Below are 25,065 nucleotides of genomic sequence, written 5' to 3'. Positions count from 1 at the left end.
TTCTGTGGCTCCAAAATAAAGAACTGTTAAATGGGAACAGGCCAGCTTAGACACAAGCCCATGAGCTTTAGGATTTCTCTCAAACACACTACAGCAAAAGGAAAGTCTGGCAATGAGTAGATACAGAGGAGCCTAACCTTTTGAAATGATAGATTTGCTGACAAATACTATAAACAATGTGTTATATTTTACTTACATTCCAAAGTGATAGCATTCAATGCCAAAATAATAAATTAATGTTTATAATTCCCTAACAGAACTTTATATTTCAGAAGAGAAATAAAGAAGATGGAAAGTTGGAGACTTAGAGAAAAAGATATGGACAAAAAATTCTGAAGCACTGAAATCCATTCTCTGTAGAAGTCCCTGAGAAACAGTGACCCACTGGCAGTTATTCAACTGAGCAATGAATATTTAAAAATATATAAAACTCCAGCTACTCGTTTTTTAAATTTATTTTTTGTTATCAAAGACAATGTCCAGAAACATACAGTACTAAAGAATCTGTTCATGGCATTGTTTACAAAAGTTCCTAACAGACAGTGAATATTTTATTGTTTGGATGTATCCTTTATTATTGATGAGGTGAACTAATCAATGGAATTGTTTCTTTTAAAAGAATCTTGTAAAGAAAAAAGATCTAGTTTGATTTTTGAATCGGTTGATTGGAGCAAGTTCGCCACTCGTGACAAGACCAGTTAAAGATCAGCTCTTGCCTATCAGTGGAACTGGGCATGGCTCTTCTGAAAAGGTCACAGATCTTTCAAATATAGGCACCATGTTGTAAATTCTGCACATACAAAATATGTTCATGTCACTCAAATTACACAATATGGCAGTGTTATAAGTCTGAGTATTATAGTCAATTAATGACAAAGAGGAGAGCACAAAGCTCACACATGACTAATGACAGGGACAAATCTTGAAAGAGACAAATAGTATAAAATAACAGTTTTCCTGGGAGGATGTGTGCACGCACATGTGTGAGAGTGCATATAACAAAAAAAAAAAGTTCAACACAAAGTTCAAATAGCGACCTGTCCATTTGCTCCAAGCTTCTTATTTAGTCTGAATGCTGAAGGCTTTCATTTTAACTACATGTTAAAATGCGAATTCAAATCCCATATAAGCCTTCTGTATGTTGGTTGGTTCGAACGGATTAGAATTGAGAGTGAGTGACAATCCTCCTTTTGTTCTATTTGTCAGCCTCTGGGTATGTAGGGTACTTGACTGTCTCGATTTTCTCCTTTACTTTGTAAGATGGGTATAGGCCTGTTCTCCCTAATTTCCTATTGATGCCTTTAGAGTAACCATCCCAGTGGTTTCCAGCCACACCAATTATATCTTCAGGTTCCATGGGGATTTCATCAGCAGTTCGTGGATGATGGGCATAAATGGCAATCTGGTTGTGCGCATTCTGTCCTCCAAAATAGTAGATATCATCCAAAGAGTGGAAATATGCTGAAGCATCTGGATGCAAAGTCTGCATGATTTCATAGGCAACTCGACAAACCTTGGGAAAAAAAACAGAAAAGAAGCCATGAGTGCAGTATGTCCCTAACTCAACACAACAGTCAACAACATACACCCCACAGCTACATTACACACAAAAGAAGTTCAAGCACTGGAATTTCCAGCTTAAACTCTCAAGTTCTTTAAATGGCATATTTGAAAAATACTGTACGCTTGCTAACAAATATCACGTAACTCTGCTGTCAGAATTCTTAACATCACATTTGGGAAAAAAAGAAAATGAAAACTTTGCACTTTTCAAAAAAGAGGTGAAAGCTGAAAAAAATCAAGGATTTATAAAAAATCACAGTTTAGGTTTGTCTTTTTTTTCTTGTAACAATACTTTGAAATAAAGCAACAAGTAAAATGTGTCATCTCTCTACATAGAAAATCTTGGAAATCAGTTTTACCCTCCCCCACAGGATTTAGAGCTTTTACTCAAACAAAACATTAATCAAAGGCTTTACTTATCCACTGTCAATATCATGGACCACTCTCAGTTAGGTTTCAAGTCAGGTCCTGGAATAGAGTCAGCATATCACTGTTTCATCTCAGCAACATATTTTTATATGAGGTAAAGGAGACAGAACTAGGTGTCATTTGCATGCTACTAGCTTGTAGAACATCGTATCTCACAAACCTCCCCAATGGTTTATGCAGAAGTTAAAAAAGGTTGGAAAGAAAATCAAGCTTTATGGGGTGCCAGAGATGAATGCTCTGGAGGTGAAGGAATGTGGTGAAGGCATTAGTGATCGCAAGAGAGGATTAGAAGCATTTGAGTACTTTTCCATTATTCCTTACTATGTCACTGAGATGAAACAGTGGTATTCAGTGATATCAAAAGCCGCAGACAGTCCCAGGAGCATAGACATGGACATTCTCTGTGGACAGGACAGGTGTCATCCATCAGCACCACCAATGCTGACCCTATTCGAGGACCTGACTTGAAATCTAACTAAGAGGAATTCTTGAACCCCACTAAGTTGTTGTGGGAGACTCCAGCATTTATTTCAGCAACTTCAGAAAGAGTTGAGTGAAAGTATCAGGTCCTCCCCTTAGGGATTTGAATATTTCTATTCACATCCATCACCCCCCTTCATCTTGTTGTCACTGCAGTAAATGAACAATCCAAACAAGTGTACACATCTGTCCCTTGACATAAAGATAAAAAAAAGTAGATCTCTTTGGGTGGAAAGTACATGCTATGGCTTGGCTTAAAGTTAGAATCACAAACTACTTAGCCACGGTGACCAAATATAATTATATTCAGTGGGACAAAGAAGAGTTATTTTCTAACAAGGTACCCCCTGACTTAAGAGGAGTTTAAATCAATTTGGTCAGAGGATCATCTCACCATCAGAACCTGTCTTCAAGCTACTTTACACTCTGCAGACCCAGGGGCTAGATCAATGGCTACTGCTATTGCCAGGAGGAAAGACCCCAGGTTATCTGCCTCAGGATTCCCTACAGAAGTACAGAATGTGGTACAGGATTTACTGTTTGATAGACAAGAGCTATTTAACCCAAAAATGGATTATACACTGCACTTTTTAAGAAAGTCTCAGACCATGCTTAGATCTTTGGGAATTCATACTTCCAATTTTAAAATAAAAAAAGCATGAACCTCAGTATAGCTCTCAACAGAGCTCTCAATCATCTATGCCCTTGTACAACCAAATCCGTGTAGGAAAGGACAAAGGTTCCTAAAGTGGAAAGCGATTTCTTCATTGGCTTCTCAACTATCCCCCTCACAGAAACAACAAATTTGATGCTTTGGTCAGGGATACTGAACCAATCTATGTGGATCTGTATACCTTCCTTTCCCCCACTCCACTTTCTGCCTCTCTTTTTTCAGGAATGCCTTGACCAAAATAACATCAGACCGCTGGATCTTGCAGATCTCTCAGCTGCACTTTGGGATTTTATGAAATGCCTATCAGAGGTAATTGCTCATTTACATCAGCAAGGTATTTATGTGTATCCATACCTTGATGATTAGTTAATCCAAGGGTAATCAGTCCAGCAGGTCTCCAAACTCAGTGAGATTGATTCTGTGCCAGTTCTCAGACTTAGGACTGAAAATTAACCTAAAGAAATCTCATCTATTGCCGTACCAACCCTAGACTCCAGGAGACGCCAACTTCAACTCTCCTAGACTCCAAGTGATGCCTTTTGCCAGATTGAGGCTGAGATCTCTTAATTCTTGGATCAGACCAGTTTATCATCCAGTCACTTACAGAATGAACTGGCAAGTCACGATCCCTCAGTAGAATCTCTTGTCCCTCTGTTGGTGGTTAGAGACAGACATCGTTTGTAGATATATCTCCCACCCAGACATTAGTCACCAGATGGATCCACAAGCTGCTGCAGTGTACATCTGGGTCAATTCCAGATGCATGACCTATCGAACTTTGCAGATCAATCAGCTCATATAAATGTGTTGAAGCTCAGAGTGATTTGCTTCACTTGAAAATCATTCCTATCATGGTTGAGAAACCAAGCTACGCAGATTTTGACAACTCCACAGCTGGGGAGGAGCAAAATCAGACTCCTTTGTCAAGAAGCCGTTCTCCTCTGGGAATGATGCATCAATCATTGCATAGATCTCATAGTGATACATCTCCCAGGGGAATAAAATGCTCTGGCAGATTAACGAAGCAGGAAAAGCTGATCCACTCACAAATGGTCTCTAAAGGAGTCAGTGGTGAAACGTCTTCCAAACATGGGGTTTTCCAAAAACAGATCTCAAAAAACACCCTCTGTTTTGCTCTTGAGGGGGTCAGAGTAAGGGTGCTCTCGCAGATGAATTTCTAATCTCCTAGTCACATCACCCAGGCTATGCATTTTCTGTTTTTCCTTTAATTCTCAGGGTTCTAAGTAACATGAAGCAGGACAGGACTCAAATGATCCTTGTGGCCCCAGCATGGCCTTGTCAGTTTTGGTATTTCTCCGATCATCAGTTCATAGCTCTCCCATTTCTGCTGGACTTAATGACTCCAGATTCTGGAAACAGATTCCAGCCTTATGGGCTTATTGCACATGTATCCACCAGTAATACAAATACAATTTTCTTGGGTCTTAAACTTAGTCTCTCCTTCATTTATTGAGCTCTCATTTGAGCCTCTGACATCTTGCTCCCTCCATCATTTATCAAGCAAAGTGGCATTTCTGGTGGCAATCATTTCTGCCCATAAAGTGAGTGAGATCTAGGTGCTCATGTCTAACCCATCATATACAATATTCCATGCAGATAGGGTAACTATACAACCTCACCCTAGATTTATCCCTAAAATTGTCTTGCTCTTTCATATTAATCAAATACACACATACCTATATTTATTTCCAGGCCTTGGTCATCCCCAGATGAGGCAAAGTTACATACCCTAGATGTCAGAAGAGCCCTGTTGTACTATCTTAGCAGAAAAAGATCATTCAGAAAATCTCCTAGACTGTTCATAGCATATGGGAATGCATCAAAATGTAGACCAATCTCCTCTAAGATATTATCCAAATGGATCATGCATCAAGATTTCTTACATCATCGATAAATTACAGCTACCAAGTAGGGTGATTGCTCATTCTACCAGAGCCCAAGCTATTTTAGCAGCCTCCTTCAGCAGAGTTGCAGTCATTTAAAATTTGTAGAACAGCAATGTGGTCCTCAGTTCACACATTTACCAACCATTACTCTCAAGCATCAGCATCTAGAGCAGATGCTCAACCATTTTATATGAAAGTCTGCTCCCTTTATAAATGAATTAAATGTTTTTGATATTTCCAGCATGCTAGCAATTGTAAAATCAGTAGCCCTACAGTGTAGACTGGAAGAATCAATTTGCTGAAAAAGACTGATAATGTCTTCTTGCAAAACCTCATGCTTGACAGTGAAAGTTGACACATTTGCTGCAGTATGAAACTGCCATTTAAACAAATATTTAAATAAATGGCCATACCATTTTGTCAGTTATGCCACCTTAGTAGCAGAAGCAAACCTTTCCACCCCTAAGGAAATGTTAAATACACAACAGCTGAAGTGAATATATGTAATGGGAAGCTTTGAATTCCACCCCATAGCTTTTTATATTATGTGCAACTCATCTATCCATCTCTATCTGTTAAATTATATCTGTTCATTCATTTTGGAAAACAACCCATTTTATGGCTATTGTTTCATAGAAATATTCTGTACCAGCATAATATTTACATATTACAGAATGCTTACTGAGTGGAGCATTTAGCAGGGAGCACATGGCACTGAGATTTGCACTGTTTACCTGTGGACCTCTGCGTAGCATTTAAGATGTTTGTCATGACCTATAATGCTCAGAAGGACCTAGGACCCGTCTAACTGAGGATTGCCTCTCCCTCCAAGACATACTGCCACAGCTGTAGTCAGTTCCTCCTGCCTTGGTCTGAAATAGCCTGAATTTGATGACTTTCAGAATAGGCTGAAAAAAACATTTGTTTGACTGGATTTTGGGGGAGGTATGAGGGCATAATTTGGGGGGAAGGAATGAGGTATAATTTGGGGATGAGAGGCTTTTCTGTATTTAGTTATTGTCTGCTGGCTCTGATAAATTGTTTTCGGTATTTAGTTATTGTCTGCTGGCTCTGATAAATTGATAAATTGTCTGATAATTTGGGGGAGGTATGGGGTATAATTTGCGGATGAGAGGCTTTTCTGTATTTAGTTATTGACTGCTGGCTCTGATAAATTGTTACCTCCATTTCATTATTTCTGTCAGAGTTAATTTATTTTTATATTAGTATTTATACTGATATGTGGTTATTGTATGTTTAATTATTGTTAGGGTGCAGAAGGTAATCTGTATTTTGAAGTTGTGCAGGATATTCGCCTCCTAAAGTGATTTCAGCACTCATTAGTATTATGCCTGTGTATCAATGTAACAACAAAATCATGTTGGCCTATGCTGCCAATATCCACAACCAAATTCTCTCTGATCAGTACTGCCATTTAAGAGCATAAGTGACAGCAGTAGGACCTTTGTCTGATTTTAATTACACCTTTTAGCTTTTTCACAGATATCCATCTGCCTGAACTGATGTCTTTTGGATCAGATGGAGCATCATGCCAGTGAGAAAACACTGCTTTTACTATACTATTTGTGTTTTAAAATCCTTAAGAATTTATCATGATCCATGAAATTATATTTACATGTAATAGAACAGAAAATACCACAACTATTGTATCATTCATATTCCCACTGGACTGAAGTGCTTCGTAAAGCTACTCAAGAAAACAAGCCTATAGCATGTAATTATTTGCACAACAAATCTGAGTGGATTACAATGGATACAATGTAAATTTACTGTACTGCTTCTGGCCTCGTGGAAATGTAATTGACCCTGAAGAGGAATTTCATTTCTTCCTTTCCCCTCCTCTGAATCCTATGAAGTAATCAACTGAGGCCAAAGGCTGAGGTGTTTAAACCTCTCAATATCAGCGCACTGAAGTGCAGAAAAGGATAAATTTGGGTTATCTACTGACTATGCAAAATCATAGAGTATTATACAAGCCTAATTACCATCTGCTTCTTTTAAATACCCTAAGCCAAGTGCATTAAACAACTACAATGGCTGACTTCAGTGGAGGAGGTGTAATCAACCAGTGCTAGCAAATAGTTCAATATACAGATAATATTATATGGAATCTTTTAATTCTTTCATGAAATTTTCACTACAAAACACTGAGAACATGGTACTATAGATGCACTAGCTAACATTAAGTAAAAAAAACTCAGACTTTTAAAAGAATTGACTGATGTAATGTATATTTAGCTGTTACATTGCAGTTTACCTGTGACGAAAACGTACAGACCAGGAAGTCTGCCTGAGACAGAAAGTGGATATCCAGAATAACACCCCGCAGTGAGTTTTCAGTGTATCGATTATGAAGTCCAGCTGACCAAGATATGGAGTTATCACTGATAAATTCATAATTTGGATATCTGGAAAAAATATAATCTACAATTAATATTAAAGCCTTAAAATTAAAATTTTACAAACCGGAAGCACCAACCTAATTGTAAGAGCAAGCAGTTTTAAGTCACAATTCTCTTTTACAGAGAATTTACCATTGCCTTTTTGACTACTCTAGGATTTTAGCCCTCTGTCCTCCCCTTTACCACCTCGCAAGGCCTCCTTCCCCCCTGCTCCCCACCACCACCAAAAAACCCTTCACCAAGCAGAGTTTTGACCCTGTAAAGGGAGAAGGGCCAGAGACTCCATGTGGTCGACTAGGGACTTTGGTCGACTAGGGACTTTGGAACGCACTCAGATACTATACGAATGGGCACCAGGATGAAACCCTAAGATAGATAGTATGGCACTGTGTTTTGATTTTAGTATACTTTTAGCCATATTTACTACCATTCTTTCTTGGAGGCTTTTAATCTGAGCATTCCATATGGAAATCAATTACTGGTGATAGGGTCTGACAAATAAACAAATGAGCAGAAACCGAAAAAAATCAATTTCACTTTATAACAAAGTGATTTAAATTACAGCACTGTTCAACTATAGTTACAGTGTAATTATGAAGCATACCCCTGCCAATTATTGGATTTAACCTGCCAATTATTGGATTTTTTTAACTAGGTGCATTTATCAAAATGTATAACTTTATAGTAATTACAGGGTAATGTGTTAAGTATGATACTAATGGAGTAAATAGTGAGTCATTCAATCATATAGTTAACAGTCTAGTTATATGAATTAATGGTACCTACAGTATCAAGAGTTCATAATTTAGAGCAGCCCCTAACACTGGGGCCAGAGCAGCTGCTGGTCCAGAATCAAGGTGCTATAACTGGCTTTCTTAGTACCTTCCCTTCTCCTGTGCTAAGCATAGCTCAGAGTAAGAGAGATTAGCTCCAAGTGCTTGGACAATGACTGAAGTTAGAATCTTCAAACACACTTTGTTTTATATATCAGAGGACACTTAAATATCAAGCCCTATTTGGTGGGAATATGCCGAATTTAAACCCTCACAACGTAAGAACTACTAGAGCAATTTTCTTCAAAGGTGAAACGGGTCATACACAAGGAGGCTTTTCTCTTCAAAATTAACTAGCTGTGGCCACTGAGACAGGGAAAATCCTTTGTCTAACGTCAACAGCTGATATTGCACAAAAACAAGAGTTTTATTTGCTCTTAAATACGTTGTTTGAAGCATCTGGCTTTGGGGGAGATTTAATTAGAATTTTGTGTCTTGAAGGAAACATTTGTTTCAACATAAAAATGAATATATTCATGGAAAACACTCCAGAGTTAATGACTCAGTTTTAAAGATAGACTTGGCTATACATAGAATGTGGAAACAGAGGTTAGATGAGAAAAGGAAGAAACTCTCAATTTTGAGAAGATGCTGCTGCTGCTCCTGAAGAGAAATAGACAAGGCCACGTATGACAGGAAATAGGGGTCATATCTCTGTCAGAGAGAGAGAGAGGGGCTGTCACTAGCAATATTTTTCTTCTTGTCTTCCCCATTGTGTCCAACAGCTTCTGCTAATGTTGCACTAAATACAGTAGATGATAATACTAGGGTGTCGATTAATTGCAGTTAACTCACATGATTAACTAAAAAAATTAATCGTGATTTAAAAAATTAATCATGATTAATCATACTGTTAATAGAATACCAATTGAAATTTATTAAATATTTTGGATGTTTTTCTACTTTTCATATATATTGTATTGTGTATTGTAATTTAAATCAAAGTGTATATTGTTTATTATAAATATTTGCAGAGTAAAAATGATAAACAAAAGAAATAGTATTTTTCAATTCACCTCATACTAGCACTGTAGTACAATCGCTTTACTGTGAAACTGCAACTTACAAATAGAGATTTGTTTTTGAGTGCAGTTATGTAGCAAAAAAAAGAACCAATGTAAAACTTCAGAACCTACTCGTTCCTACTTCTTGTTCAGCCAATCGCTAAGACAAACAAGTTTGTTTATATTTACAGGAAGTAATGCTTCCTTCTTCTTATTTACAATGCCACCAGAAAGTGAGAACAGGCATTTGCATGGCACTTTTGTAGCCGGCATTGTAAGGTATTTACTTACCAGATATGCTAAACATTTGTATGCCTCTTCATGCTTTGGCCACTATTCCAGAGGACATGCTTCCCTGCTGATGATGCTCATTAAAAAAAATGTGTTGATTAAAACTGTGACTGAACTCCTTGGAGGAGAATTGTATGTCCCCTGTTGTTTTACTCGCATTCTGCCATATATTTCATGTTATAGCAGTCTCAGATGATGACCCAGCACATGTTCATTTTAAGAACACTTTCACTGCAGATCTGACAAAACGCAAAGAAGGTACCAATGTGAGATTTCTAAAGATAGCTACAGCACTCGACCCAAGGCTTAAGAATCTGAAGTGCCTTCCAAAATCTCAGAGGGACAAGGTGTGGAGCATGCTTTCAGAAGTCTTTAAAAAAGCAACACTCTGATGCGGAAACTACAGAACCCGAACCACCGAAAAAGAAATCAACTTTCTACTGGTGGCATCTGACTCAGATAATGAAAATGAACATGCGTCGGTACGCACTGCTTTGGATTGTTATTGAGCAGAACCTGTCGTCGGTATGGACGCATGTCCCCTGGAATGGTGGTTGAAGCATGAAGGGACATATAAATCCTCAGTGCATCTGGCATGTAAATATCTTGCAACGCCGGCTACAACAGTGCAATGCAAATGCCTGTTCTCACTTTCAGGTGACACTGTAAACAAGAAGTGGACAGCATTATCTCCTGCAAATGTAAACAAACTTGTTTGTCTGAGCGATAGGCTGAACAAGGAGGAGGACTGAGTGGACTTGCAGGCTCTAAAATTGTACATTGTTTTATTTTTGAATGCAGGGTTGTTTGTGCATAATTCTATATTTGTAAGTTCAACTTTCATGATAAAGAGATTGCACAACAGTACTTGTATCGGGTGAATTGAAAAATACGATTTCTTTAGATTTTTACAGTGTAAATACTTGTAATCAAAAATAAATATAAAGTGAGCACTGTACACTTTGTAGTTTGTGTTGTAATTGAAATCAATATATTTGAAAATGTAGAAAACATCAAAAATATTTAAATAAATGGCATTCTATTATTGTTTAACAGTGCGATTAATCCCGCAATTAATCGCGATTAAATTTTTTAATTGCTTGACAGCCCTAGATAATACTATTATTGTTTAAAATATATTTTATTTGTTTTGCGCTAATGCGAGTTTAGCTTGTCAGCATGCTTTTATACAGAAAAAGTGTAAAAACAGCAAGAGCAACACTTTTGAATTTTGTCAGAAAAAAAAAGAATACAATTTCTCTGTAATCGGAACTTTTTTGATCTTATAGTACATCACCAGACTTTTGTGGAACTTATAAAAAGCCAAATCTCACAAAATCACTTTCAGAATCCAGATAACTGTCATTATCAATCCCTTCTTATACAGCATAACAAGGGCATCTTGCAAAAGGAATGTGTAAAGTTGAATATCCTGCAGTTGAACATACATTCTGTGTGATCTGTTACTATGATATTATGGGGATAACATGATGATACTGACACACCCCATTACAAGTTCTTGTCACCAGGAGCACTAAGAGCAGGTGACTTTCCTCAACCTATTCTAGAACAAAGTCTACATACCATATAGAGTCAAAACCTCACCTCGTTTCCTGGGATTTTGCTTTAGTTACAAACAAAACTAACAATAACTTAAAAGTTCAGCTCAAGTCTTCTCCCCAGGGTTCTTACTTTAGTACTGCTTAGGCCATATTCTAGATTCTCTCTCTCTCTACAGAGCCAGCTCACTTTTGTCAGCATAAGGTAACCTGCCACCTACTTCAGAGATTCAGAAGCCATTTACTCTTTCACAGTAGGATCGACACTTTTTAAGAAGGTGGGTTCAAGTGGAAGAGATTCCAAATAACTTGTTGATTTTCAAAGGAACACTTGTGAATTTCTGTAAATGTTCCCAGAAATCCTACAGTGTTCAACCCCACCACAGTAAACTCTGTGTACCACAGAGAATTATGACTTAAAACAGAAAGATCGCATTTCATACTTTAAATCTATTTCAATTTCTTGTTAACTTGAGCTTCACTGCACACAGTGGAATCTTCTAGCCCCTTGTAATCACATACGTCTATTCAGAAGAGAACCTCTCATTTTTTCCTGTCTCCATTTGTTCAGGAATCCCAGGTTTCTAGATGTTTCCGAATCTGGGCAACCTCCATTTCATGAATTTGATTTCGAATCACCTTATAGTATTCTGTCAGCTCTTCAATTCAATCTGGCTAGTTAAAAGCATCAGAATATAATACAGTATTCCTTAGGGTCTCTGTCTTTCTGAAGAAATTATCAACCACTCCTCTTCACTGTAAAGCCAAAGGACCAGATTATGATAATCAAGCAAAATAATTAAAACTGGCATCTCAAAGCTTTCTTCATATTGGATTATCTGTATGCATTATTTCTTCCCCACTCATAGTTATCAGTTTCTGGTAGTTCATTTAAGCTTCATTATAAATATCCTCACACTGCATTCAGAAACAGAGGGTTTTATTTACTTTTTGGGGAGGGGATACTTTTTAAAATGTTATCTTCCTTCAGAGACCATTGACCTTGGATGAGACTGAAACTACAGCACAATTGAGGGACTAATTCAAGCTTCAGTGTGTTGGAACACAGTGGTTTAATGGATTTAGAAGTTACTAATGCTGATGTTTTTGCAAGACAAACTACAGCCATTACATGTCAAAAAAAATGTTTTAATTTAATGTAGTGGGAGTAAGGAAACAACAGTGAAGTGCTCTGGAAAATCTCCAGATGTGTTAGGGAAATTAAAATTGAAAAGGAAAGAGACAGTTTGTGCAATGCAACGGAAGTTGAAAGTTTAAAAAAAGCATAATGTGCTCAAGATTGTATTTATTTTTAAATATTTTCCTCTTTTTCTGCTTTACAATACTAAAAATATAAATTATTTTTAAATGGCCGAATAGATTATGCTCAATTTACAAAGTCTTACCGATGAGCTGAGGCCAAACATGGAAAGATTCAGCCACAACCAAAAAATTTCTGAGAAAATGACCAACAAATTACAAGAAAGGCTATAGTGAAAGTTGAATTGTAATCTCAACTGTATAAATTAAACCACAGATACTATGTTGAAATACCTACATTAAGAATTGTACCCACAAAGGTCAGGAATTGTAGAACTCTTCCTAACTGACACGAACACTTCCATTGCACATCTATATAATGCAAATATAATTAATCTTACTTAGATTTTGCCTCTTGTAGTAGCGAAGGGTCATCGGTAGCCAAATAAACCCGTTTTTTGTCTATATGCATTCTGCGGGCAAGAAGCTGGAAACGTTCTTCAACATGTACCATGTACTCTTCAATGGGATGAAACGCTGCCTCTGTTCCCACTTTGTCTGTCCTTCGGACGTGAACACTGAAAAGAAAGGCAGACGCTTGGGATTCAACATGTAAATCTTTTATATTTTTTATAATAGACAGTTTGGCAATTGAAATTTAGATTTGATCTTAGAATAAACATTTTTGCTCCATTATGGTACTCAGATGAGCCTTAAAATGAACCACTAAATAAAATGAAAAAGGATTAAAAATCAATAGCGTCTACAGACAAATATTCACCAAATGTGAAATACTAATTGCAAAGTCTGAAATATGCCAGGAACCACAGGACATACTAGATTTGTTATGTAACACCATGGGAAGTAACTACCATCCTGCCCTTGAAAACAGAATATAATTATTATTTTTGGAGGCGAAATGCTAATATGCTCCATATATGTCACTGTGGAATCTTAGAGCTACAGTTCTGCAAACCTCTCCAAGTCTCTGCTACTGAGTAGGCTGAAGCTGACCTTCCTTTGATCTTTTCTGCATATATACACCTCCCAGGTTTTATTTAGTTGCCACAGTGTACAGTTTAAATTTCTTCAGGAAAACTATATATGAGCTGTCAGGACTAACAGTATTACATTTTCTCTGGTCTCAAAAGGAAGTGCATTTTTAAGATATGCTTGTCCCCTCCTACCTTTTACTAAGTCAAAACACTGCCAAGTAATTCCAATTTTCTGTATAGTGCTTCTGTATAGCATTTCTCTTTTGGGTTTTAAATGGAACCTTATTTGTCCTCATCAGAACTGCATCAATTGTAACACCTTTTAGGATTTGTCAGACACTTCCATTAAAAATCTGTGGACATTATATTCCAAACAAGTGATCTATCCCATGACAAATAAATGGCTTCAGATACTATTCAGGAATTCAAGGAGATTAAAACCAACAGGCGTGGCGTGAAAAGGTACATTCATTGCCCTTATATGGACTAGTTAGTTTACTCCACAACAGACAATATTTTATTTCCTTGCTCAATATTTTAAAATATCATGTTTTTACAGGTTTCCTGGCAGCTGGCTATGCAGTCTGCATGTCCAGTCTGATGGGAAAATCTAGAGGGAGCAATGCAGGGGCAAGGAGAAATTTCAGCTATTAGCATAGGTGTAACAGAGCATGCTTGTCCTTTAAGGTAGGGTGCAGCCTATCACACCTGTTACAGGGCCATAACCCTTTGAGAGCAAACATTCTGATACTTCTAGTCTCCAGGAAGTCTGCTGAAACCAAAGCCTCCTCGGAGATGATGCAGGTTATAAAAGTCAAGCTATAGTATCAATGGGAGAAAGACATGGAGCCCCTCTACTGGAAGACCTGAAGGAAAACAGGTGTGGTTTTTAGGTCACTCTTGGCAAGGGCCCAGGGAAGGAGCTTGAGTGGACATTGGGCCAGAAGCCACTGAGCAGGCCAGGGTTTGCCTTCAACTGGTGAGGACCCCTAGAGCCAAGAGGAGCAAAGAAGACTACTCAGAACCTATTGAGAAGGTTGTAAAGGACATCTGTAGTCAAGGGGTAGAAGCAATGTTGTGAACACTGATAAAAGAGAGGAAAAAAGTATTTGCAGGCCCTAGCAGAAGGGCTTTGGACACCTAAGTAGAGACATAGATGGGAAGATTATAGGAATATAGATTTATTGTAAATTATTGGCATATAATTTGTATATTAATAAACCAGACCAGAGAATTGGAGATATTATCTTTAAATTCTATTTGTATGAGATGTGATCACCAGAGGCATTGAAGCAGTTAGGAGAGAACTGATGCTCAGCTGTGCACCTAACAACATAGAAGTAAGCAACTGTAATACAGTGTAAAATGATTGATATAAGATTTCTAAATATGTGGAGTCTGGTTTTGTATCCATCATATTTTGGAAATTTATTTATAGCTAACATTTATGATGTGCAATAAACATTTATGATGTACAATTTCTTGGCAAACACCAAAATAAAATTCCTACCCAATAACTGGATGTTTGAAACCAAGTTTCCTTGTTGCTTCTTCGATTTCCTTTTCTAGCCATGGTTGTGGGCGAATCAAATATTTGACAAACTGCGAGACCCACCACACCGCAGGATCCCCATGGACACGAATTAGTCTATCAGCCAGGTCTTCTGGGACAGCCAATGGCAAATAAGGTGGTCTTGGGTGTAGGCTGTCAACGATGGGAAGTTCCACCACCTGAACGTTCTTATCATTTGCCTCACCTGTACCAGAATACAAATAGGATGAACCAAGAGTTTCAGTTCAATAACAATCTATATATGAGATATACGAGAATATGTAACATTCCAGATGGATTACCAGAACAGCATTTTCAACTTGTTAACAATGAGGCTAATGAACCCCCTTTCTATTTTTATTGAAATTTTATTTATAATAATGGATTAATACTATGCCATTTTTTATGCTTCTAACAACCTATGCCACCAGAATGTCTTTTCATTGTTATTAGGCTGATTATATATACAATAGACCAGAGGTTCTCAAACTGTGGTCCGTGGACCACCAGTGGTCAGCGAGCTCCATTCAGGTGGTCTGCGGATAGTTCCCTCTGAGGTGCATGCCTGGGCAGCCACACACAAGAGAATAAAGGGCCACCCTAATTAGTGGAGCCATGCAGGTGTGGCTCCACTAATTAGGTGCCTGGACCCTGGAGAAGACACACTTGTAAGGTGAGGTGGTGGCCTTGGGGGAGTAGGGTGTAGGTGGGAGGGGGAAGTGGGGTGAGAAGAGGGGGTGGGGGGAATTTGGGATGTGCAGGGCCGTGGTGGCCAGAGAAAGAGGTGACTTTCCTCAGCTCCAGGACTGTGGCTGCTGGGGAGAGATGGCCCTCCTTCCCAGCCTCAGCTCAGGGGCTGCTGCGGTGGGAGAGAGAGGGAGAGACCCCCCCTCTTTCCCAGCCCCAGCTCAGGGGCTGTAGCGGCGGGGGAGAGGCACATCCATCGCATTGGAAAGGTAAGACTACTGATATTAAAATATGAGTTGTGCGCTTTTATTTGTAGAACAAAAAATGTTAATCATTAAGGGTTTTTTTTTATATAGTGCTTTATCCAAAGCACTTTACAATAGTTAGCTAACGATACAAACAACATTTGGAAAGATCATTAAGTGGTCTGCTGAGACCCTCAGCAATTTTCAAGTGGTCCGTGGGAAAAAAAAAAGTTTGAGAACCACTGCAATAGACCAACAAACCCTCTTAAAATATCACTATTGTGCTTCTCGGTCTACTTGGACATTCCTTGCAATTCCGAATGATCAGAATGAAGTTGAGTGTTTAAAAATAAATCAAAAACATTATTTCACAAATCAAGAACTGGATGACAGAAAAATGTAAACACGAATTCCTGCAGTGTTTCAATATGGGGACAGTTCTCAATGTAGGTCACTTTTCAAAAATTTCCATATACTATTATTTAATGTTTATATTACAGTCGAACCTAGAAGCCCCAGTCATGATTGTAGCTCTGTTGAGCTAGCTGCTGTACAGAGGAAGACACAGCCCTTACTCTGAAGAGCTTATAATTTATGATGAGTAGCATACCAAGGGGTAGGAGAGAGGGAGACAATCAAATGCACATTGAATATACATGCATGAATTTGCCTTCTTTTAAATATTAATTATAACAGAATTGATTTGTACACACATTGGGTTGCATCACTGACAGCTAAATGCCAGGGCAAATCCAGAGCTATTTTAGATCTGGGGCACCACTATTAGGACAAAACTAATTCCATTAAATATTCTCTTAGACTAAACTTTCAAAAAAGAATGAAAGTGTCCACTTTTCTGATGTTCCCAGAGCTGAACAAAAGCAACGATGATCAGAAAATTAGAAGCATCAGAATACAGTACTATACATTTTAATTTTTAAAATTGAAAGATTTAGATATGCATTTCTAGTGGGCTGATCAACTCACAAAAGACGTTGTCATTGTCTACAATGGATTCCAGTGCAACACAGTGAAAGCTGATCACTGGACCACTACAGAAAGAATGCTTTATGAGTGGCTCAGAGGATAAGCATATTTTCAGCTTAAGCCATCAGAAACAAACATGGTAAAAATACTTTTTCAGTACTAAGAATAAAGTATTCTATGAAGGTTTGGAAGTTAAAATGATCAGAGAATAGTTGTCAACTATTAAGACGGCTAATGGGCTGACAAAATCTATTTGCTGTAAGTAAGAATAATGAACCTGTGTCTTATTCAGTAAAAGGGGCAATTAGAAAATTCCCTTGGTTGCAACTGTTCTGCGTGTATGTAAAATTCATTTCAGTACACGTGTAAAACAAAGCCCATGAACATGACATTTACTGCATGATTAAAAGGCAAGCTGCAAGAATTTTTTCACTGGTACTGTAGAGTACATCAAAGTTGGCAGTCAAGGTTCAGGAATAACAGCAATAACCTCTATGAGATGCAGAACTTTAATCAGGAGCTGGTTGGTTAAGGTGAGGTTACTTTCAATTAATGTTTTCTGGAAAGAAGCCTACAAATTATGTAGCTGCAAATAATTATTACTCATGACTTTTAGAGATGAACCTGTATCTTCTTTGGATATGAGTCTTATACTGTATAGAACTACGTTTTAACTTGTATCTGATAAAGTTATTGAACTGATAATTGAAAACAGAATGATAACACACTTATAGCCTGCTACAGTAGGACGGTTCTGCCAGTACAGTTATACTGGTTTAGCTAAACTAGCAAAATTGTCCTAGTATAGATGCAGTTATAACACTATAACTGGGCTTATACTCGTGTACCTTATGCCATTCAATGCCACTATAAATCAGTGTTTCACCCTCATCTGGAACACTGTATTCAGTACTGGTCACCCCATCTCTAAGAGGATTTCGCAGAAGTAAATGGGATTCAGAAATGAGCTCTTATATGAAGAGACTGAAAAGACTGATAAGTTTACTTTAGAGAAAAGATCAATAACAGTTCACTATTATAAAATATACAAAATATTGAATTTTGAACAACATTAAACAAGTGGATCTCAAAATACAAGAACAATGTGCCATTAAATAAAACTGAAAGGTGGCAAATGGAAAACTGATCAAAGGGCATACTTTTTCTCATAACACAAAATTAGACAGCGAAACTCACTGTCATTATAAAAGTAATATTTTTTTTAAAGTTTTAAAAAGGCTGTGAAACCTCATGCTTTAATCTCTTTTGAGGTTAGGAGACTAACAAAAGAGTGTTGTCCTCAAAACAGTGCTGAACTGCATTTTAAAAAGAGTGCAGCCTTATACAGGCATTCTGCAGAGCAGTGAATTGCACCTGGAAACACACTATAGTTTTCAGACTATGGCTTTCTGGTGTACCGACAGTTGAGTGCAATACCCCACTCACATTCCATCACCACTAGTACTGAGCTCTCTCTATAACATTTCCAATCAGTCTTCTCTGAGAGGTCAGAAATGACTCTTCAGACAAAGATGCCATCAGGGAACCCATTCTGGTGGTAGTGCAGAAGCAGCACTTCAGAGATAAGAGAGGAAGAGGAAGGGCTACAACATGTGTCCACAATCATTCGTCTACTCACTTCCCAAGGAATTTGACCTCTCCCCTCCCAATTTCTTCCTGTTACAAACCATTTTAGCTTTATGTTCAATGTATATATTGTGGCTAGGCATCTCCCTCGCCTCAGGGGGCTCAGCATTTTCCTCTCTGGTGGTGGGGGCCTGGAGCAAATCAGTCCCACTCCAGAAAGCTTTTTAATTTCTCATTTGGGTTTTATTTTTTAATATTTAGAAGGTGGGCTTCTGGGTAGGCCCAAGGAGTACTCTTCAGCCAAACAAAAAGAAACAAATTCATAACACGGGTCTGGATTTCTGAAATGGGAGTGGTCTGCTGCTGGAGGGTTAATGCAAGCTCCTCACACATCTTGATGAAGGTCTGCTTCCTCAATCTGAAGTTCTATACCCATTAGTCATAATCCCAGGTTTCCAAGATCATGTGGTCCCATTATACTGGTTCTCTGGGACCAGAAGTGGTGGTCCACTCATGGGCATACCAATGCACTCTCAGCACTTGACCCATCTGTTCCTTGGGACCACAGTGGATTTTCATTCCATCTCTGGATCAACCACCTTCACCATCTCAAAGTTTTCTGGACCAATTCCTTCTTGTATCCAGTAATGTACTGCATGAACATTTATCCAGCGAGCGTAGCAGACCCACATCATCATATACTTGTTGCATGTTTCCAGTGTTGTTTGGCAGAATGGAGAGTTGAGTGGGAGCTGCAGTAGCAAAATACGTGAATGTGGTGTATAGTACCAGCAACACGCAGCGAGGTGATTGCCAGAGCATCTCCTATGACACACAGGACTCTGAAATGGTAGTGCTAAATGTCACATACTGAAAAAAGGCTGTATGGACACGGATATGAGCCTGTGTACAGCCTGTACTGATGCCCAGCTCAGCAATGTGGACACTTGTCACAGGTATGGGATACATGAGCTAGCAGTACACAGACAAGTACCCAGGGAAGTGTACAAATGTAGACATAACATTAGACATGTTAATTTTAGTTACAGAAACACCTATTGAGCTGGTGGAAAGTGAAACAAGAAGCTGGATAGACTTTCTCAAGGTTTAATCTACTTATAACGACCAAAGGGGAAATTGTTGGCAAGATGATAGGCTCAGTAAAATGAATTACATCACCTTCACAAGGAACGTCAGATGTACTTGCAGCACCCTCCACATTCTTGTTAAGCTAGAATGCACATGAATTCCTAGTTCCTGAAAGCACAAGTTCCAAGATAGGGAATCCTGTGCAAATGGTATCCTTGAATAATTTTTTTTAAAACTTAGAATGCTGTATGGAACATTGGACAAATTCAGTTATCACTTCACATATGTTAGTCTAAAATGTAACATATCATAATATAAATTATTTTCCTGATATAGAGTGAGTAATGTATGTAAGAAACCCCAATTGTAAATTCTCACTTGAGCAGTGCTTTTTTGCAAGAGACAATGCACATAACCAACTGCAAAACTAAAATTAAATACATGAGGTCATTATTATTTCAGGAGTCCGTTTTCAAAATGTGTTATGTCATTTTAGGTTTTTCTAAGGTTAAGCAAGATACATAAGCCAACTAATTCAGAATCATAGCTCTTTGCCTGAAACATTCCCCTGCGAAATCATCAGAACAACTTGAAGAAAAATAAAATGGAGGAACGTGCAGTAGTGGTATCCTGTTGATAACATTCTACTTTAAATTTGTCTCTTCCATCATTGTGGGTGATGAAAGAAAGACTAGCTGTTGGTTTTTATTCAATTTTTAAAAAAATCATTTGGCAGATAGACTCAGCAAAACAAAATGGTGTAATGAAGGAGAAGATACTCCTCTGTGTGAGGAACAGATAGGCATCAGAGCAGGTGACAGTTCTATTGCCCATCCCACTCATCACCAGATGCTTAAAGTGTGATTTATAGAATTGCCTGCAAGGGTACAGTAGTGTTTATATTTAAAAAAATGGTCACAATGTATTAAAATTGTGACCTGTGGGCTGGGAACAAGAAAACCCACCCATGACCACCACTCCGTAGTTCTACACCAAACCTTTTTTTCCTTTCCTTTCCACGATGGTACAAAGTTGGTGTGCAAAGGGGACGGATAAATATTTTTGTTCTGTGTGAAACTGGTGGCAGGATTTAGGGCCATATGCACCATACGGTTAGTTATCTGTGACCCTCCCCCAAACTGGTATGGAAAAAGTCTCAACATCCATCTACCCCACCTGCATACACTGTGTAGGCAGATGTAGGATTAATTTCCTAATGTTTAATTGTTCTGCAATTATTAATTTCAAGGCCAAGTTCTTACATTATTATAGTAGAGATTAAATTTAGCCCTTTGAATATACCACAAACCCTGTGCAGAAATTTTACAGCTGAGTCAAATACTCTAAGATTTTTTTATCATACTATCCTCCTGAGGGAATTCTGTGCCCAAAATTAAAAATTCTGCACACAATATATTAAAATTCTGCAAAATTCTGCATATTTTATTCATCAAAATAACAGAATATAATCACACCATTTTCAATTATTTTGGTAATTTATTTCAAAATAAGTGTCAGCAAATAATTGAAAATGGTGGGATTATATTGTTATTGTATTTGTGTTATTTTGACAAATAAAATACGCAGAACTTTGCAGAATTTTAAAATTTTAAATTTTTTGGTGAAGAATTCCCTCAAGAATACCAGGGTTCTGTGTGGCACAATCTGGATACTGGCAGCTTAGTGGGAGGCTGGGGGTGGTGGAATCTGGATGCACAGGGGCTCAGTGTGGGGTTCTGGGTGCAGGGGGAATGGGACTCTGCAGGGGAGTCCAGGTGAAGGTGGTTAGGGCTCAGTGGGGAGGACTGGGGGGTCCGGGTGCAGCTAGTTGGAGCTCAGTAGGGTAGGGGTCTGGGTGTGGGAGGCTCCTGAGGCAGGGGGCAAGACTCAGTGGCGGGGAGGGGGTTCAGCGGGATCAGTGGAGTGGGTTCTGGGTGTGGGGGGTTCCTGATGTGAGCGGGGGGCTTTGGGAGGGGGTGTTCCGGGTGCAGGGAGGAGAGTTGCTTCCCCTGACCGCATCACCAGGACCCTGCATCCAACCCCTGCTCGATTCCCCCCCGTCACCGAGCCTCAGCGCCCCCCCCCCCCCGACCATCTCCCACCTACTCTCCCCCTCCCACAGAGATTCCTGCAGCCAGGAGAAGTTTCTGGGGGTTGATCTGACCCAGCCCTGGTGGCTTTGTGCCGGGAAGGGGGAGGGGGAGGAAGAACTCTATCTCAATCCTCCTCCTTTCTCCCAAGATGGGACTAATGTCCCTGGGTACCCCGGGGCACCCCCGGACCTCCCTCCCACAAGTGATTTACCTCTCCCCCGGCTGCCTGAACAGAATGTCTGAGCTGCTGGGAGGGGTGAGTGAGCACCATTGCAACTTCTCTTTGCTTCCCCAGCGAAACCATTTTCTGCAAGGAGCAACGGGAATCTGCAGGGAGGGGGCATTTTTCTGCTGCGCCGCAGTGGCACAGATTTTCCCCAGGAGTAACAGTCAAAACTTATGCTTGGCAGTATTTTTCTTAGGAGATCCTCAGTATCCAACTTGGAGTCAAAGATCCCTTCCACCCTCAAGAGATCATAATGCAGCAAACCATCCTTCTGGCTGAGGACTGAGTATTGGAGTTGTCAATATTACTCAATCTTCCAAAGATGGTGCTGTCAATCCCACCTCCTTTTGCCATCGAGAACAAGAGATTGGAAACTGGCTCTCTGGCACTGCTCAGGAGAAAACCAATGGTATATGAAGTAATGTCCAATAGGCAATTTTTGTTACAAATCTGGAACTGACCTCTTGTTCATTTCCAACGGATTGGTTTCAATAACTTTAATGGAAATTCTAAGTAAAGTGTGATTTTATTTTAGTTGATTGAATAGGATTCAAATATCATATCCTGAGTTTCTCTCACTGACCCCACCAGCAATGATCACCTTCCCCAATGCAGGGATGCAGGATATATTAAAGTGAATTGGATTTTCATTCATCGCTTCTATCGGAGCAGCCAATTTCCAAGGTAGCCCCCAGCTAACTTTCTGTATACAATACTTATACTATGCTGTGCTTAGAGACCATCAATAGGTTCTTCTGGTGCCATGTAGAGTTAAATCTGCTCAGAATGCCACTGGTCCTGAACTGTGTGGAGAGCAAGAGCCCCAAGATGGGTCCTACAACAGAGAATTCACACCTCAGCCAAGCCAATGGGCAGCCAGAGTCTTTTGAAAAGATTGAGCCAAATTGTTTGCTGATATAAATTGCTGTAACTCCAACTGAAGTCAATGGAGTTGTACCAGTTTACACCAGTAGGGAATTTGACTAATGAATTATTTGTATTTGAAAGAAAATAAAACAGACAAATTGCATTGTTAAAAATTTACAGTATCACAATATGTTAAAGCAACCAAACTAATCTTTAAAGAAGCTTGCAAATCAATGGGTTAGCATCTAAGCGGATCCAGCTAAAACCAGGAAGAAAGAAAATGCTACAGAGAAGAAATCTTTATTTGCAATCTGTAATGCCTTGTGAGAGCATGATTCTGACACGTGTTTAGTATCTGAAATTGCCATTGGCATCAATGGAAGTAACAGTTGCTCAGCAACTCTCTCGAAAAGACCCCCTTTAATTATATTAAAAAGAAATATGAAAAAATCAGATTTTTGAATCTGTGTAAGGAAAACCATGAAAAAAGCTGAAGCAATGATTTCCTGTCCTAATAGATGGCAACTATTAAGTAAAACTTAGATTGGCTAAATGACCATTTCAACAACAGTGTACTTTCATAAATATTTACTCAACACTGAATATATCACATCTTAATATGGAGGGGAACATCTGTAATATAAATCCTACAGGTTCATTACTTATTAGACTATTAAGAAAAGCAACATAACTTCACAGAATAGGCACTGGAAATAACCCATGATGTTTTGATACTTTGATTGCAATTTGGACATTAAAAAAAGCACGGTCAATATGTTTGGTTATGTATAAAGAGTGGGATAGACTGACTCTGCCCAGAGGAGTTTATAATCCAATTCAGAAATAGATGAAACAGTTCAGATTATAGCATAATACACCAGAAGGCAGTTCAGTGTCAAGTGGTAGGAATCCATTCTGAGAGATCAATGTTGAAGGGATTTTGATAAGTGACTCTTGCACAGTAGCCAATAGTGTTGGCAAAAAATTCAATGAAAAATATTGTATACTGTCCTAAAAGTTGGATAGCATATGCTCCATTCTTCTTGATGAAGGCAATGGATGGTTTATCTATAACAAGCGAATCAGGCAGAAGTTGCCCGAAGACCCAGGAATGGAATATTTAAAAATGATGTCACACAGGCCAACCTTACTTCAGTAAGGCATTTAGCACATGCTTAACTCTAAGTGAATTAGTAGTCTCACTGAACTCAGTTGGACTACTCAGGTACTTCAAGTGCATAGCTGGATCAGAGCCTAAATGGCTAAGTGGCTCTCTATTTCCACACCATACAGTCTTTTCACAAAGAGCCATGAACTGAAACTTTTAACCCTAAACATGAATATAGTGCTCTGAGCATGAGGACTTACTCCAAGCAGAGGGTCAAGATAAGAGAAAACATGATTTGGGTTCCACTGTTGGAACTATAGAACATTTGACTGCACTGACAGCAGATAGGAATAAGAATTGCCATACAAGATCAGACCACACCAATTCCAGCTTCCTGTCTCTGATAGTGGCTACATACATAAGAAGTACATACATACTTATTACTGGAGAAACATAAATTGGGCAATTATGGAGTAATCTTCCAATTTGGAAGTTTATTTCTAACATCTTCAGCTGGAGTTGTCTTATACAATGAGGCAGGAGAATTTATATCCCTTCCAAACTTGACATTTTTGCATATAAGCCTATCAAATATATTAATGGACATTCTCATTAGCAAAATAAGTATTCAATCCTTTTTTAATTGTTTAACCTCTTGGTTCCAATTATATTTTGTGGCAATGAGTTCCACAGACTAAACTGAGTGTTGTGTAAAAAAAAGTTTTCCTTTTATCAGTTTAAAAATTGATGACATTCAGTGTCATTAACTTTCCCCTTGTTCCTGTATTCTTAGAAAAGTAAAGTAGGAGCTCCCAATTTACCTTCTTTGTACCACTCATTATTTTGTACAGCTTTATCATGTCACCTCTTATTTATCTGATCTCTAATTTAAAAAGTCAAAATCTTTTCACCTCTCTTCATATGAAAGTTTTACCAAGTTTCTAACCTTACCATCTGTCCCTAAATCCTCTATATATCTACTATACTTTTTGAGATACAATACCAAACACAGTATTGCAGGTGAGGATTTACCATTTACATAAAGGCTTTTGAACATTTTCAGTATTATTTCTGATTCCATTCTTTACGGATGCCAACATTTTACTTTTTTGACTGTTGCTTCACATTGAGCAGAGGTCTTGTCCATAGTTACATTGTCTTCCTCCTGAGTTGCTACAGTTAATTTAGAAAAACAGTTATATGCATA

The 25,065-nt window shown here is 38.5% G+C and overlaps 1 protein-coding gene across 5 annotated transcripts in view; it reads right to left on the bottom strand.

Moving 5' to 3' along the window:
• Window positions 1-469: 469 nt before the first annotated feature.
• The window catches only part of FUT8 (fucosyltransferase 8), a 291,572-nt gene continuing 266,976 nt past the window's right edge, over window positions 470-25,065 (bottom strand). For 3 of the 5 annotated variants that reach the window (XM_084631225.1, XM_084631223.1, XM_084631224.1), the window contains 4 exons: window positions 14,928-15,174; window positions 12,824-13,000; window positions 7,331-7,481; window positions 470-1,513 (listed from right to left, as the gene is read on the bottom strand). In XM_084631225.1, coding sequence (XP_084487351.1) covers window positions 1,196-1,513; window positions 7,331-7,481; window positions 12,824-13,000; window positions 14,928-15,174 — 893 coding nt within the window. In that variant the 3' untranslated portion in view covers window positions 470-1,195. The remainder of the gene's footprint in view (window positions 1,514-7,330; window positions 7,482-12,823; window positions 13,001-14,927; window positions 15,175-25,065) is intronic. The other 2 variants (XM_084631227.1, XM_084631226.1) reach the window with 1 other exon arrangement.

The sequence above is a fragment of the Lepidochelys olivacea genome, assembly GCF_965140295.1.
Source record: "Lepidochelys olivacea isolate rLepOli2 genome assembly, chromosome: 6".
NCBI lineage: Eukaryota > Metazoa > Chordata > Testudines > Cheloniidae > Lepidochelys > Lepidochelys olivacea.
Note: the sequence above shows the minus strand (reverse complement) of the source record. Positions and strands in the feature narration are given on the sequence as shown.